Source organism: Lipotes vexillifer, unplaced genomic scaffold (genome assembly GCF_000442215.2).
Source record: "Lipotes vexillifer unplaced genomic scaffold, Lipotes_vexillifer_v1.1 scaffold496, whole genome shotgun sequence".
In the NCBI taxonomy this organism is placed as follows: domain Eukaryota; kingdom Metazoa; phylum Chordata; class Mammalia; order Artiodactyla; family Lipotidae; genus Lipotes; species Lipotes vexillifer.
The window spans coordinates 827,483-843,856 of NW_006786690.1; the positions used below are offsets into that span (position 1 = coordinate 827,483).

The window sequence follows — 16,374 nt, forward strand, 5'->3', positions numbered from 1 at the left end:
CCCGGCGCGCCTGCACCCGGTCCTTCTTTGGGTGGGGAAACTCCCGGCCACTTTCTGGCTTCACTTCCTCGCAGCCTGGGCTCTCAGCCCCCTCTCTTCTTCTCCTGGACTGGGTCTCACCCCCTTCGATCCCCTTCCTTTAGCTCAGGCTCCCTGCCCCTTACCTTAGCCGAGTCCCAGCTCATCAGTCACTTTCCGCAGCCGAGGGTCCCCACCCTCCCTTTTCCTTTTCCTTGCCTGGGATCCAACCCATCCTGTCCCTTCCTCTGTCCGTAGGGTGCAGTCTCTCCCCTCCCCCACCCCCTTTCCCAGGCCTGGAGTTCCAGACCTTTTGGTCTTCTCTTACGGTCCTGAGTCCTTGTTCCTCTTCCCCAGTTTGGAGCTCTAGATCGTGAACCCAGCCTTCCTCCACTTCCAGAGGACTGCTTCCACAAAAACACATCTCTAAAACATGAACTTTGATTAGTGACTCCCCCAGTCTCTCTTCCCCCTCTGCTGACCCCCTGCCACCTATGTCCCAGGTCTTACTCTCACTCTGCTAAGGGTCGAGGGTGGCAGCAGGATGCTTCTCTGGTCTGGTGTCTGTGGCCTCTCTCCGCCTCGAATCTTCCCTTCGCTGCTCGTGGCAGTAGCCTTGGTGGGGCTGCTACCCGTTCTTAGAAGCCATGGCCTCCAGCCCAGCCCTACTGCCAGCACCATCAGAGGCTCAGAGCCGCCACGGGAACGCTCCATTGGGGAGGTCACCACCGCCCCACCGGAGCTTGCCCCCGAGAGCCGCCCTGTTAACCATTCCTTCACTGAACACAGCCTGAAATCTCGAAAGGCCTTTCCAGTCCTGGGCATCGACTACACACACGTGCGCACACCCTTCGAAATCTCCCTCTGGATCCTGCTGGCCTGCCTTATGAAGATAGGTAAGTGAAGTTCGCCCCCAACACTTCCGCCGCCACCAAACTAATGAGCTTCTTGAACCATCCTTACCACTTGAGGCTGCCTAGGAATAAAGGTCTGGACAACTCCTGTAAAGTAGGCAGCCTCTATCCCATCATCGTGGTCCTTCTCAAACTGGAGCTCTGTGGCCTCTGTGGTCTGAGGCCTCCTAAGATTGGAGCCAGCGTTGTTCATGGGAGAGAGCAGGACCAGAGGATGGGATGCTTCAGGTACTAGGTACCTTCAGCGAGGCTTCCAGGCCTGGCAAGTCTCCTCTGGCTGGGACAGACCCCGAGGGGAGCCAGGCACCCAGCTGTGTGAGACAGGAGCGTCTTCAGCAAGTGGCACAGTCCGCTCTGTCAACAGCGACCAGTGTAATTACATGCTTCATGGGAGGGTGTTCCAGGATGGAGGCTGTTTCTACTTGGTTTGTCTAAGGAGTTTGAGTGTAGTGGGGGACCTGTGTGCTGGAGACTTACAGGTGTGGTGGAAGATGAGGCATCCCCATATCCTCACCTTCCTTCATCCCCGGAGTGTTATCTGTCAGCTTTGCCTGCCCAGGCTGGTCAGGAGCCCCTGAGTCAGTTTCCTGCCTGGGAATGACATTCCTTATACAGTTTATGGGACAGGGGCCTTGGGAATTCCTGAAGTCTGGTTTGGGGGTGGAGGGAGAGTGGAGGAGGGTCGAGCTTGGTCTGGCCCCAGCTCATCTCCAGGTTGCACCCAGCTGTGTCTGAAGGTGCTGTCATGTTGGCCTGCCTGCTGCTCATCCAAGAGGGAGAGGGACAGGTGGAGGAGCTCAGCGTGTTCTGATCTGAAGAGACTTTGAAACGTTCTTTTTGGGAGAAGGAAACAGAAAAGTTGTTCCCTTCCAGAGGATTATCACCCTGCTAGGCCTGAGCACTCTGTTCTACTGGGTGATTGATGGAGCTCACCAGTGCCTGCATAGCCCAGAAGCCCCTTGAAGTGGTGTCCGGGGGGCAGGGGGTGAGGGGGGTTGAAAGCTGCCTTTGCTTTTCTAGCCCCCAGCTAGCTGTGGAAGGCACGGGGGCCTGGAACTCTGCTGGTTTGGGTTTGGAGAGTTTGTGACTCTTGGCAGGAAGCCTTGCAGCTTTCCCAAGGACATGCAGGAGCTCAGTGGTGATGCCAGGCTGGTATGAGGCAGGCTCTGGGACATGCTGCAGGAGGGCACTCGTGCTTCTGTTTTGATCCAGGAGCTGGCTTCCTGATACGGGGCTTTGGTGCTGTGACAGTAGCAGGCCTGCACATGGAGCTGGGCCACCAGCACCTATCCCCTGATGGCAGCCAGCTTCCCGGAAAAAAATCGAGGCCTGGGCAAAGGGAGCCATGTGTACTGATTCTGACAAATACATGACCTTGAACAAGCTGGGGCCTTTTTCTGCAGGTCTCGCCCACCTGTGAAACTGGCAAGAATCTCTAAATTTTACCATATCAGTTGAATCATGTAACCCTGTGTCTTAATTTGTTGGTAAGAAGCTGAAGTGACTGATGTGTCATTTGCCTGTGTGAGACCAGGAAGAGCACTATTTATAAGCACTATTTATAAATTGCCCTCCTCTTTCCAACCCCCTCACCTGGCATTGTGTTAGGGCATTAGAGGCTAATGCACACACTGTGGGTCTCAGTGCCTTCTGGTGGGTCAACAGCATGACCACAAAGATCCTACTCTGGATAGTCAGGAGTTTGTCTCTGCAGAGGCCTGATTACCTCTAATCCTAATGGGGTCAGGCTTGGCCTGCTTTGTCCCCGCCAAAACTGTGCCCGGGACCCTGGTCAGCTGGCAGAGGTGGTGCCATGACAAGGGTATCAGTCTAGAAGTTAGGAAACTTGGCCTCTTATACCACCTCCCTCTGTGACCTTGGGCCAGTCCTGCCTCTCCACTTGTCAGTTGATCTTTGTGGCCTCTTGCAGGTCTGACATTTCTGCCATTCCACTGACTTGGGTAACCCTGGCAAGTCACTCACCCTTGGGCCACAGTTTTCTCATCGTAAAGTGAGGAGGCAGGATATGATCTCCAAGGGCATTTGTAGTTCCAAGAGACTGTGTCTCTGGCTTGATAGGGCAATTTTCTGCCTCTGAAAACAGGAGTGCCCTAGCATCTGGCCATCCTGGGAAGAGGGTAGAGAGAAAGATGGCCAAAAGATCTTAAGGGTCCCAGTTCAGGTGGCAAAAAGTGAAAGCCCATTTTTCCCTTTACCTTGCAGTGTTTTGTTTGTTTGTTTTGTTTTGTTTTTTTGTTTTGGCTACGTAGCTTGCGGGACCTCAGTTCCCCAACCAGGGATTGAACCTGGGCTGCGGCAGTTGAAAGCCCCAAATTCTAACCACTAGGCCACCGGGGAACTTCCCCTTTGCAGTGTTGAATTGAGGTTGGCACCACTCTGCCACTTACCCTCTCTGAGCCTCAGTTTCCTCAAATATAAAAAGGGGGAAATAATAGTATCTAGCTATAATGCTGCTGGCGTGATGATGACAGAAATTAACGCACATAAAGCTGGCTTTGTACCTATAGGAAGCACTCAGTGAGTTGCAGCTGCTCCTGTTGGTATTTTAACCACCTAAGGTAAATGCATCCCTACCTCAGCCCCTCCTACAGTCTTCCTCTGAGGCTGGAGGATTACAAATCTCTCAACCTAGGCTGCCATCAGCAGTCCTTCCCTAAGGTTTCAGGAAGGACTGAAAGTCAGTCCTACTGACTTTGTTCTTCCTTCACTTAAGCTGCCTCCAGAGCAGGTCCTGTGGGGAGGGGACATGGCACCAACCGACTTGGGGGATGGGGTGTGTGCCGAGGCCATGCTCCCTCTGTACTATCAGTTACCTATCTATTCTCAGACCCCAGCATGGGCAGGAGCTCATTCAGCATGTTGGAGGCCTCATTCTGTCATCTGGGGCAGCTGCTTCCCTTGCAAGTTACCCCTCCTTTAAAAATAGAAGGTGCTGTGTGCAGTTCTCACTCCTGTCCTAATCGTTGAGCAGAGCCTCAGGTAGATACTGTCGGAGATGCATGTGGGAAGGGTGGGGTGAGAGCTGAAGTTCTAGAGTAGGTGCTTCTGGATTCTTTTCTCCGTGACTTAGTGGGTCACATTAGGCAAGTCACTTCCCGTCTCTGGGCCTTTTTTCTCTCTCTGACAGCCAGGGATTCTTGCCTTTTCCTTAGTGAGGAGGGGCTCGTGACGTGAGTTGGGGTTAGACTATTGGGAGAACTCTGAGAATGACTCCAAGCCTTAGGTAGGCCCATTCCCCTCCCCCACCTCCGCCTCACATTATGGTTTGGACCCTGCATGAATTCCGTGTTGTCCCTGTTTACCTGGCTCTCAGTCCAGTGCCTGTTTCAAGGGAGAGCCTCACTGTAACCCAGCTCACCACTGGCACCCCCTGCGTTTGTTTACGCATATCCCGGACCCGGAACTCCTGGCAGCCTGTGAAGCAGGTATTCATCTCGTCTCCTGACCAGAGACAAAAAAACCTTCCTTTGTCCCTTCACATCTTATAACTTTTTCTGGTTTTGGTGTTTGCAAGGTGTGTTCTGCCATTTCCTCCTTGGAGCAAGTCTGTGAGGAGGGGAGATGGGGATCATTATGGCCCACTTCACGTGCGTGGGTATCAGACCCAGCAACTGGTTTCCTGTGTAAGACTAGAACTCGCCTCTCTCACTTCTCAGAAGGAGAGAGGAACAACTTAAAGGTCACCTTGAAACTGTCTCTAGAAGCCCAGATGGAACTCTCCAAAAAGAAAAAGGTGACCTTTTCCTCTTTGGGAAAACAGCTGAGTGAGTGCAGGATAGTGGGAGGGGAGGTCATCTGGGGACTGGGAAGAAGGTTCAGGTAGGACATGTGTGTCCTGAGGCTCCAGGACACTTAGAGGGCCCCTGGTGGTCATATCGCCTGGACTTCATTCAGCTGAACACCCATGAGGTGCACCCTGCCTCTCCTTCCCGCCCCACCTAGCCCCTCCAGCTCTGGTGGGAAGGACAGATGTTGTCACAAAAGCCTGGGCTCTGCCCCTGCCCCTCGGTACCTGTGTGACCAGGCCCCTGGTTTCTCTGAACCTGACTTGCCTCATCGGGAAGGTAAGGATGCCACCTCTACCTTCCAGGATTGATGTAGAGACCAAACGTGGGAATGCTAGCACAGAGCCCAACGTGCTGTGGCAGCTTTCAGGGCCTGTTCAGATTCCTCCACTTTGGGCGGTCTTCCCAGCCCACTCCAGCCCACAGCCATTGCTTTCATTTCTCCCCTAAAACCGTATCCCTTATTGTTTGTCCACAACTTTGGCATTAGGCCTAGCCTGCCCTGTGACATCTCTTCTGTTGGGGGGGGGGGGTGTGTGTTTTAGTAAGAATTACCATTTATTGAGTATCTACAGAGTGGTGTCAGGCACTTTATAAAAGTAATCTCATTTAATTCCTACTATCATCCTATGAGATAAAGGCTCTCTGTCTCACAGATGAGGAAACAGCCCAAAGGGGTTATCTGCTGTGATGCTGAATTGCCATTTATCTTCTGTTTGAGCCTTGGCACAGTCTCCTCTCAGGGTGCAGCTGCATCTCCTGCCCCTCACGTCCTCCTCAGCAGATGCCTGGGCCCCTGCATGGGGTGGGTGCCCAGCTCACTGCACCTGCCTTCCGGGATTTTAGGACTCCCTCTGGGGGCTGGCACTTGTTGATGGTGGAAGCCCTCTCCCTGCCCTGAGAAAGCTGTAGGGGTTCTGTGCCGGCTTTGGGCCCATCCTCTGTTCCTGTGAGTCCACATATGTGTACCTGAATCCCGCAGCCAGGCTGGGCCTATCCCTTATCCTCTGCTAGTGACCCTGCCTGCCATCTCTTTGCTCTCTCAGTGGTCTGACTGAGCTTGCTTCTTCCCTGCTTGGGCAGGGGAATGCCACTTAAAGAGTAGTTTCCTTTGCCCAGCAGGGGATGGCTAACCTTGTGATTACCATCTCCTGCTTCTGGGCTGGAAGGGTACTGGGCTGCTTTTGGTTACCCTTGTGGCCCAGCAGGATCCCCTGAGAGGCAGCCTCTGTGCTGGAAGCAGATGACACAACTCTCTTTAGCCCTGTAAGGCAGGTGGAGTTTAGTAGTAATTCTCATTAGTATTGTAACTTGTTTCCAAAGCACTTGCGTGTACAGTATTTAATTCCGATCTTCTCAATGGTCCTGTGGGTTAGAATAGCAGGTGATATTGATGTAACCATTTTACACCTAAGGAAACCGAGCCCCAGGTTGTGACCTGCCTGAGGTCACTTAGCAAGTAAGTGGCAGAGGACACAATCCCTGGATTTCTAACCCAAGGCCGTGTCCTCTTTCCTGCCTGGCCAGGTCGTTGTGAAGATCAAGGGCGACCAGAGGTCCCAAGGGTCTTTAACTAGAGTAAATGACCAGGCACATCCACGTTGGTAACTTGAGTGGTTGACAGGAGAGACACTGTTTGCTCTTGGAGGAGTGAGGGGCTAAAGGAGCATGGTGGTTTGGGTTGGTCTGGAGCCCAGGCCAACTTAACTCCAAGTTCTTAACCCCTCAAGCATGCCTGTATTTGTATGAAGAAAGTGTGTGAGAGTGTGAAGGCTGACTCAGCCTTGAGACCTGTCATTCTCACAGTCTGCGGAGCAGCAAACTTTTGAAATGGAAACTTTTCCTTTCCCTTGATGTGTTGTAGGCCCTCTGGGAGGAGAAAGGAGAGGCAGAGAAGTGAATTACAACAGAAAACATGCTGAATGGGGCAGAAGAGGGAAGGGGTCAAGAGACCCTGAGATATGGTATGGTGCTAGCTTTTTGCTGCCTAGCTGTGTGACCTTAGGCAAGGCACTACTCTGAGCCCTCATTTCCTAATTTGTAATATTTATGTTAAATATTTGTTAATTATATTAGCTGTCACTTATTAAGCTCCTGTTTCAGAGGCTGTGTCAGGTACTTGAACAGCTAGAAAACAAGTGGGGTTGAAGCCCAGATCTGCCTGACTTTGAAGCTCTTGTTCTTTTCATCATCATGCCCTGATTCCCTTTCAGTTCAAAAGTTTTATTTTTCCCATGATCATTTTGAACAGGGAAGGATTAAAGGCATTTCAAGTCTTGGCTGCTCTCTGTGGATCATTTCTTGGGTTGGGGGGGGAAACAGTGACCCCCCCCCCCCCCCCCCCCCCCGCTCCAAGTCTTACCGTGAAGCAAATAGCCCTTCTCAGAGGTGGTGGCATTCAGAAACACAGGAGGGACAGGGCATTGGAGCTCAGTAGCCCTGGGCTCCCTTTGGGAATGACAGCCTGTACACAGCTGGCGGGCTTGCCTCCCTCCCTCCCTCCCTCCTCCTATCAACCTCCTCCACCTGCCCCCCCTTTCCTTCCGTGGTGGGGAGAGAAGGCTCACTAAGCAAACCCAGGACCTGGGTTATTCCTGAGTCATCCATTGCCTGTGTGGACCTCCTTCTGCAGCACTCATTCCCCCTGTAAACGTCTGAGTCAGACATGTCTCCTCAAGATTGTCTGCACACACTGCGCTGGGCCCAACCATCTCTTTAGATGCCAACAAACATCAACTGATACTTTAAGGCAGGCCGTGATTATATGTGGGTTTTTTTTTTTTCTTTCGGTACGCAGGCTCTCACTGTCGTGGCCTCTCCTGTTTCGGAGCACAGGCTCCGGACGCGCAGGCTCAGCGGCCATGGCTCACGGGCCCAGCCGCTCCACGGCATGTGGGATCTTCCCGGACCGGGGCACGAACCCGCGTCCCCTGCATCAGCAGGCGGACTCTCAACCACTGCGCCAGCAGGGAAGCCCTGTGTGGGTATTTTTAATCTTACAGGCTAATCTAATTTTAACTAAGTTTTGAGTTGGGCCGGGATCAGTGGGCTGCCCCCCTTCCCTGGAATCGTGCTGACTTCATTTCCTTCCCCTGAAAGCTCTTTCAATATGAGGGGCCAGTTTTGGGGTCTGTTAGGTCATACATGGCCCCTGAGTTCTAACACTGACTTGCTGGGAACCTGGAGTTTCCCCAAATTACCCAGGCAAGCTCTTTCCTGAAAACATATAGCCTTAAGCAGCTCTGAGTGAGATTCAGGATGAGAATTCCTATTCTTTCCCAAGTCCCCTTCCCGGTCCCTTGGGGGACACTTAGCCCTAAGCCCAGACTGGCCCTTCCACAGCGCTGGGCCTGTCTGAGACCAGGCCACTGAAAAGCGGAGAGGTGACATCACAGCTGTGTCAGGCAGAATCTATGAGCTCACCAAAATAATAAGTAGCTAACACTTACGTAGCACTTGCTGTGTGCCAGGCAGACTCACAGAGGCTCTGGCTTTGGGTTGGCCAGCCAGGACTGAGAGCAGCTAATCAATTCATCTGTCCGAGGTGGGGTCGTAGAGGCAGGTCAGCTGAAACCAGCCAGCGGGCTCTGAGCTTGTGGCACATTGGGGAACCAAGAAGAGTGAGACCCAGGCCTGGCTCACCAGGAGCTTCCAGTCTGTTTGGAGAAAATGGTCCATCTGTGCTGAGGTCTCGGCGGACTCCTGGCAGAGGCAGAGTTCAGAGGGAACAAGCAGTCCCTGAGGGCACAGGTGGTTAGGGAAGGCTTCTCAGAGGAGGTGGAATTTGAGCCAGTCTTGAAGATGGAGAGGAATTAGGCAAGCAAGCAGGACGGAGAGAGCTAGTCTTAGGACAGGACTCCTACAAGAGTGCAGAGCCTTTGTTTGCTTTCTTCTCTGTGCCTGGCACAGAGGGAGGGCTCCTAAATACTTGGGGGACAAATAAGTGCATGAGTGACTTCCGTGTAGAGATAGTGTCCGTGTGAAGACTTTGAGGAAGACAAACCAGCTTGACACAGAGTGATGCTCTAGGTGTCAGCCAGCACCTGTGTAAATGCTGCTGCCACAGCCGCCTTCCTCCCCCTCTGCCTCCCTCGGCCTGGCTCTAATGGAGGGTCTTCTAGGGCATCCTCTCTGGGCTGGGTGGGGTCTCTCTGGGAAATTCTGCATTTGTATAAGTAAAAGCAAGTTCTCAATTTGTATAAGTAAAAGCAAGTTACCAGAGCTTCGTCAGGGAACTGCCGAGAGCCCTAATTGAATTAAGCTTTTCCTAGGAAGATTCATCGCACTGTGACTGTGAATTAATGAGACCCAGTGCCATAAACCATGCAAAAAGGCAGTCTTGCTAATTTATAGTTGTACCGAGACACGTTGACTTATGTCTTCTCTTTGTTTTTGTGTGTGTTGGGAGTGGGCTGGGGCCAGAATCTCCTTTCTGTGGCAGGCTTATTTTTATAATATGAATAAATAAAACATGTTCAACAGTAGAGAGGGATATTAAGGTAAAAAGTAAAAGTTTTCCTCCTCACTTCTCTGACCACCTCCACTGTCGTACTCCTCAGAAGTTACCACTGTTAACTTTCTCCTGCATCTTTTCAGAAATTTTCTGTGCATATATGAGTGTGAGAGTGTGAGGGCAGATTTTAGTTTTTAATCTTTTTTTTTTTTTTTTTTTGGCTGCGAGGCTTGCAGGATCTTAGTTCCCTGACCAGGGATTGAACCCGTGCCCTCAGCAGTGAAGGCGTGGAGTCCTAACCACTGGATTGCCAGGGAATTCCCGGATTTCGTTGTTTTTTGTTTTTTAATCTTAACATCTTTATTGGAGTATAATTTACAATGGTGTGTTAGTTTCTGCTTTATAACAAAGTGAATCAGCTATACATATATCCCCATATCCCCTCCCTCTTGCGTCTCCCTCCCACCCTCCCTATCCCACCCCTCTAGGTGGTTACAAAGCACTGAGCTGATCTCCTTGGGCTATGTGGCTTCTTCCCACTAGCGATCTATTTTACATTCGGTAGTGTATGTAAGTCCATGCCATTCTCTCACTTAGTCCCAGCTTACCCTTCGCCCTCCCCGTGTCCTCAAGTCCATTCTCTACATCTGCATCTTTATTGCTGTCCTGCCCCTAGGTTCGTGAGAACCTTTTTTTTTTTTTTTGATTTCATATATGTGTGTTAGCATACGGTATTTTTCTCTTTCTGACTTACTTCAGGCTGTATGACAGACGCTAGGTCCATCTACCTCCCTACAATAACTCAATTTCGTTTCTTTTTATGGCTGAGTAATATTCCATTGTATATATGTGCCACATCTTCTTTATCCATTCATCTGTTGATGGACACTTAGGTTGCTTCTATGTCCTGGCTGTTGTAACCGGATTTGGTTTTTATAAAGCCACTTGTGTAAGGAAAAGAGCTTCAGGCTGGGAATCAGGGACCTGGGTCCTAGTCCTAGCTCTGCCTCTTTCTTGAATACTGTCATTTTGCCTCCCTGGGCCCTAGTTTCCCTGTCTATTGATTTCAGTTGTTGAAAGGCTCTCCGGGACTTTCCAGCAGGAAAGGCAGTGGTCCCAGAGGAGCCCCTCCTCTGGTGAGGCCTGGGCAGACTGAGGCCCTCGGAAGGAGATCTCCACAGCCCCATCCTTTGGGGGAATGGGCCACTGCTATCCTGAGCACTGGCTTCAAAGCACAGAATTCTCAAGTTCATGGTAATGGTCATCTCCAACTCTAGCTCAGGGTTATGGGGTTAAATGAATGGGTCTGCAGAGAGCCAGCTCTCTTGCTGGGGAAGTAAGACAACACACAGGGGAGAAAGCACAGGTGGGAAGTTGTGTGGCTCTGGCTAGGATGCAGAGGGGCTCAGAGAGGAGGGGGAGAGACAAGGGAAGCCTCCCTGAAGGAGCTGATCTTGAGCAGTGGGCCAGATGGAGAAGGGGAACATCTCTCAGGGGGACTTGCTGTTTGAAGGGGTCCTGGCTTAGGTGGGAGAATGGACTTGGGGACCTGCTGTTCTTCTAGGATCTAGATCTAGGTTTCTGAGATTCTTTCTGAGTTCTTGATGGAGTTCAGGGGACCCATGGACCATCCTCCTCCAAATATCTGCAGACATTTGTGTGTTTGTATCAGAGGAAGAAAGCCCATAGTAGCCATAGATTCTCAGCAGGATTTGTGCCCCCACCCGCTGGCCAGAGGTTAAGAGCTTTGGCCCTTGTCCTGTGGGAATCTGAAGACGGGTAAAGGGCTTTCCTTGGACAAAGTGGTACTTACCTCTGGGATGAGAGGGGTTTGCCTGGGGAACTGCAGAACTCCTTCTAGGCAAGTGGAATGAATCCAGTCAGAATGAACAAGCTGTGTCCCAGGAGAAAAGGAGGGAAGATGATTCTGTAAAGCAGAGAAAAACTTTTCCGGATTGGGGATCAAAGCAGATGAAGCAGGCTCCCCCTGCCCAGTGTAGACAGGGCAAGTACCGGGTTCATTCTGCCCCCTGGTTCTGGTGGGTTTCCAAGGTGAGCTCAGCTGACACCCTGGGAGGTAACTCAGTCCTCCTGCCCTTTTTCCTAAAGTGGCCAGGGCCCAGACCGTCCTCTGAGACTCTGTTACGGGAAGCAGCTACCTTGGAGGCAGCAGAGACAAGGCATTGCCTTTTAAGGGGACAGGCTTTGAGGGCACAATACTAGGCAGCCCCGATTGGCCTCTGCTGTTTCTTGGGTTGAGGACCCCCATCTCCTGCTCTGACTCTGCTTCCGGGAGTGAAAGTAGACAGTATCATTCTACCTGTAGAATATTAGAGGTAGAAAGAATCTTATCGTAGCCTGTGGCCCCAGGGCCCAAAGGAGAGATGGAGATGTTTTGATCCAGTCCTCTCATCTCCCCATTAAGGCCGAGAGAGGATGTGCCCAGAGCCACAAGTGAATTAACGGCAGGGCAGGGAGGGCTTTCCCTGCTCTGTTAGCTAACTCAGGGGTCTCTAGGCAGTAAGAGCTGGACCAAGAGGAGGGGCTGTGGTCTTTGGCCTTGATGTTGGTATCTAAGCATTGGTACCTCTCTAGTGGGCCCTAAACGCCTAAGGAACGGCAGCTTTGTGCTGGACTATGCATCAGAAGAGCTGTTCCTGGCCGAGAAGCCATTTGGCTTTGGTCATACAGGTCCTTGCAGGAGAACCAAGTGCAAGCCTTGGGACCCAGAAGCTTCTGCCCTCACCCATCAAATTCTTCAGGCTTTTGTACTCCTTCACAAGCCAGTATTGAGCCTGGGTGCTCTGCTTTTTATAGCATCTTTGCCCTCAAACCAGGGAATGAGATCTTATCTCCTGGGGCCAGGGCCCACAGGAATCTGGATGCCGTACCAGGTAGGCAGGATGCCAGTGTGGAGGCAGGGCCAGCTCACCTCACTGAGCCCAGCCCAAGACTCAGATTACAGCTCAGTGGGGGAGGGGAGCTGGCACCCTACCACACCCTTCTGGACCTGCCTGACTGGTGGAACAAACAAAGATGCCCAAGAGCTTCTCTCAAGGAGCTCAAGGACTGGTCTGAGAAATTCAGTATAGGTGCAGGGGAGTTAGGCAGTAGAAAGTGGGTACGAGTCAAGGTGCAGATGGAATTTCTTGAGGGTTTAGAGGAGGCAGAAAGACCTTCCCGCCTGGGAGGATCAGGGAGGCTTTATGGAGGTGACTGGTGAACTAGGCCTTAAAGAATGGGTAGGATTTAGATGAGATGCTCGAGTGAAACAGGGCTCGCTGGGCACAGCCAGAAGCTTCTACCTGAGGCAGGACCTTTGGATTGCAGAGGAGTGTCCCTGAGCAGTTTCCTTTGGAAACATGGTGGTTAGGAACACAGGCTTTGCAACTTGACAGACCTGGGTTCAAATCTAAGCTCTACCACTGTAGCACCTTGACTATGGGCAAGTCACTTTACCCTGTTTGTGTCTCATTTTGATCAGCCCCAACATGGGGTAACACCTGGCAGGGATGTTGGGAGGATTCAGGGAGAGTGTACCCTTGTAAGATACATGGCACAGGTTTGACACATTCTGAACATATGATAAATGGTGGCACTTAGGAGTCCTTCTAGGATCAGGAGGAGGAGAAATACCAGCTTGTTTTCTGTGAGTCTTGAATCTCCCAGCAACTGAAAAATCACTCAGCAAGACTTACTGATGCCCTGCTGGGCATCCAGTGCTGTGCTAAACACAGGGGGCAGGTGGCTCCAGGTAAATAAAATTTATTATTATTATTATTATTTTTAAATAAATTTATTTTATTTATTTAGTTTTGGCTGCATTGGGTCTTCGTTGCTGCGCGTGGGCTTTTCTCTAGTTGCAGTGAGTGGGTGCTACTCTTCGTTGCAGTGCGTGGGCTTCTCATTGCGGTGGCTTCTCTTGTTGTGGCTCACGGGCTCTAGGCGCGCGGGCTTCAGTAGTTGTGGCACACGAGCTTGGTTGCTCCGTGGCATGTGGGATCTTCCCAGACCAGGGATCGAACCCGTGTCCCCTGCATTGGCAGGCGGATTCTTAACCACTGCGCCACCAGGGGAGTCCCAAAATTTATTATTTTAATGAAGTGGGTAGAGCACTTTCTGGCATGCATCAGGAAACCTTTTGGGGAGTTACTGTCCTTCTTTCTACAAATGAGGAAACTGAGGCCCAGAGAAGTTAGGTGACTTGCCTAGGGTCACATAGCCTGACTATGGCACAGCTGAAGCCAGACCCAGGGCTTCCCATTCGAAGTCCTATGCTGTTTCTCCTACCTAACAGTCCTTTCACCACCTAGCTGGAGTAGCAATACTTTTCACTTGAAACATTTAATGAGCACGATTTTGTATGACAATTTGATGTATAGCTATAAAAGCACTAAATTTTGCAGAATAGATGATGGTTTTTTAGTAAATTTATTTATTTATTTATTTTTGGCTGCGTTGGGTCTTTGTTGCTGTGTGCAGGCTTCCTCTAGTTGTGGCGAGCGGGCGTTACTCTTCGTGGTGGTGCGCGGGCTTCTCATTGCGGTGGCTTCTCCTGTTGCGGAGCACGGGCTCTAGGCGTGCGGGCTTCAGTAGTTGTGGCACGTGGGCTCTAGAGCATAGGCTCAGTAGTTGTGGCGCACGGGCTTAGTTGCTCCACGGCATGTGGGATCTTCCCGGACCAGGGCTCAAACCTGTGTCCCCTGCACTGGCAGGCGGGTTCTTAACCACTGCGCCACCAGGGAAGCCCCCAGATGAGGATTTTTAAAATAGGCCCAGCTGTGATGAGGTTCCAGGTGATCTGTGCCAACGTTAAGGGCAGAAGATTCTGCCACTTCGTAACCATCCCACCCTGTGAGCCTCAGTCTTCCCAGTCAAATGCGGTAATGTCTGTAAAGCCCCGAGCACATCATAAGCTCTCAGAAATGGGAGTCACCACTGTCCTGTAACATTAAAGGAAAAGGAGGGAATTCCCTGGCAGTCCAGTGGTTGGAACTCCACACTCTCGCTGCCAAGGGTGTGGGTTCAATCCCTGGTTGGGGAACTAAGATCCCACAAGCCGCGCAGCACAGCCAAAAATAAATAAATAAAAAATAATAAAATAAAGGAAGATGAGATGAGAGTGAAGTATAGCAGTGGAGGATGGTTTTAGGTAAGGGGGCCAGAGGACGTTGGGGTAGGGCTGAATGTCACCAGGAGTGGTGTGGGCATAAAATGAGACTGTGAGTTGAAGTGTCTGAGTTTGGCCTTCAGTTGGAAGAGGGGGAGACACACACTCAGTAAACACTGATTTGTGCGTGATAAATGCTGTGCTGAAGATGGAAAGATGAATAAATATAATCCCAGCCTCATGGGAGCGGCTGACATGGAAACTGGCACTTGCCATGTGCTGTGAAGTGCCACAGCAGGGGCCCACAGGACTGTGGGTGCACGGGAGGAGTTGGGTGGTGGGCGGATCGGGAAGGCTTCCCAGAGCTTGAAGGTTAAGCAGGAGTTTGCTCATTTCACACGGAGGGAGGAGCTGGAGAAAGACGAGATGTGGATAATGCAGAGCATAGATAATGCAGAGCCGTTGACTTTGCTTTTGAAACCCACTGGGGCATTCTGCATCCCCTCCACCTCACTCACCCCCAAACGTATTTAACCCACGTGCCTGGCTGGGCAGAGAAGCTGAGCTTCCCTATGGGACAGTGAACACCAGGGATGGGTGTCCTCATATGCAGGCGATAAGTAGGAAGCTACCGTTGAGTGAGACCTACTGAGTGCCTGGCTCCACACAGCGCATCACTGTCTGAGTGTCACGACAACCCCGAAGGGTGCAAGTCATGGTATTTGCCTTTATCCAGCTTACAGCTACCTCGGGAAGGTGGAAGAGGGAATAATTAAGTGCTTGATGATTTTGCTGTGCCACTGCCTCAAAGCCCAGGAGGACTTCAGAGAGGGGAGAAATGTGGCTGGAATGAGCAGGGAGCCGGGGCCTTTGCGCAGGTGCCTTCCCCAGACCCTCATAAGGGGAGGGCAGGTGGCAGGTCAAGTGAGGGTTGCAGCACCTGCTGCAGGTGTGACTGGGCAGCTGAGAGGAGGCCCAGCCAGCTGGGGGGAAAGTCTGGGCTGGGGTTCACTGAGGAATAAGATTGGGTAGGTGGGCTGGGCTGGATTCCCAGGCGTCTAGAACTCCAGCCAGAGGGATATAGAGTCGGCCAGGCCTCTCGGGCTGGTGGACAGATGGCTCCACGGATCGAACGCTTTCCTCTTCCCTCCATTTCCACTTCTGCTCTCCCTATCTAAGCCACAAGCATCTCTAACCCGGATGACTCCAGTGGCCTCCTGACCCCACTCCCCTCTGCCTGTAATCAGCTCTCCACAGAGCACCCAGTGGGGTCGCTTAGAAACGTGACTCACAATGTGGTGTTCCCCTGCTAAAACCTTTCAGTTGCTTCCTGATGAACTTGGGATAAAATCCAGGAGAAGTGTGGCCTATTCCTCTCTCTCCTTCATTCCCTGCTGCTCTCTTCCCACCACTCACACCAACCTTCTTGGGTTCCTCAAACACACCAAGCCTTGCCAGACCCCTTCCCCTTCTGTAGGGCCGCGGCGCTTGCTTTCCCCAACCTGGAAGACTGCCTGGAGATGGCCACAGGCCGGCTGCCTTATTCATGCTCTGGGTCAGATGCCGTCTCTTCAGAGAGGCCTCCCTGGCAACCTAGTCTAATATGTAGCACACGCCTCACCACCTCCCGCCCCAGCCCACGTCAGACAGTCTTCTGGGTGCTGAGGACACAGCCGGGAGCAAGATGAGGAGGCTCCCGATGTCAGGGGGCTCACAGGCCAGTGTGGGGCATTGCACAGTGGACACAACGTCAGGCAGTGATAAGTGTCCGGAAGAAAATAAATATGAGAAAGATGTGCTACTTTGGATCGTCAGCGAAGACCTCTGTAAGGAGCTGGCTTTTGAGCTGAGCCAATGACAAGAAGGTGCCCACCTTGCAAAGGTCAGGGCCCCTGAGGAGAGTGTTTTTGAGGAAGCTGGGGTGGAATAAGAGGGAGGTGCGGTGTGAGGACGGAGAGGAAGGTGGGGGCCAGACCCTGCTTGGCCCGTGGGCCTTGGGTTAGGCATTGGATTGGATTCTAGGTGCGTGCAGTGCCACTGAGCTGGGGGGGGGGGGGGGGGGGGGGCAGACTA

At 51.9% G+C, this 16,374-nt stretch overlaps 1 protein-coding gene across 1 annotated transcript in view; it reads left to right on the forward strand.

Annotated features, from left to right (window-relative positions):
- Nucleotides 1–330: 330 nt before the first annotated feature.
- Nucleotides 331–16,374, forward strand: part of SLC9A1 (solute carrier family 9 member A1) — a 49,135-nt gene continuing 33,091 nt past the window's right edge. The window contains exon 1 of the mRNA XM_007459097.1: nucleotides 331–914. Within this exon, the coding sequence (XP_007459159.1) occupies nucleotides 563–914 (352 nt within the window). The 5' untranslated portion in view covers nucleotides 331–562. The remainder of the gene's footprint in view (nucleotides 915–16,374) is intronic.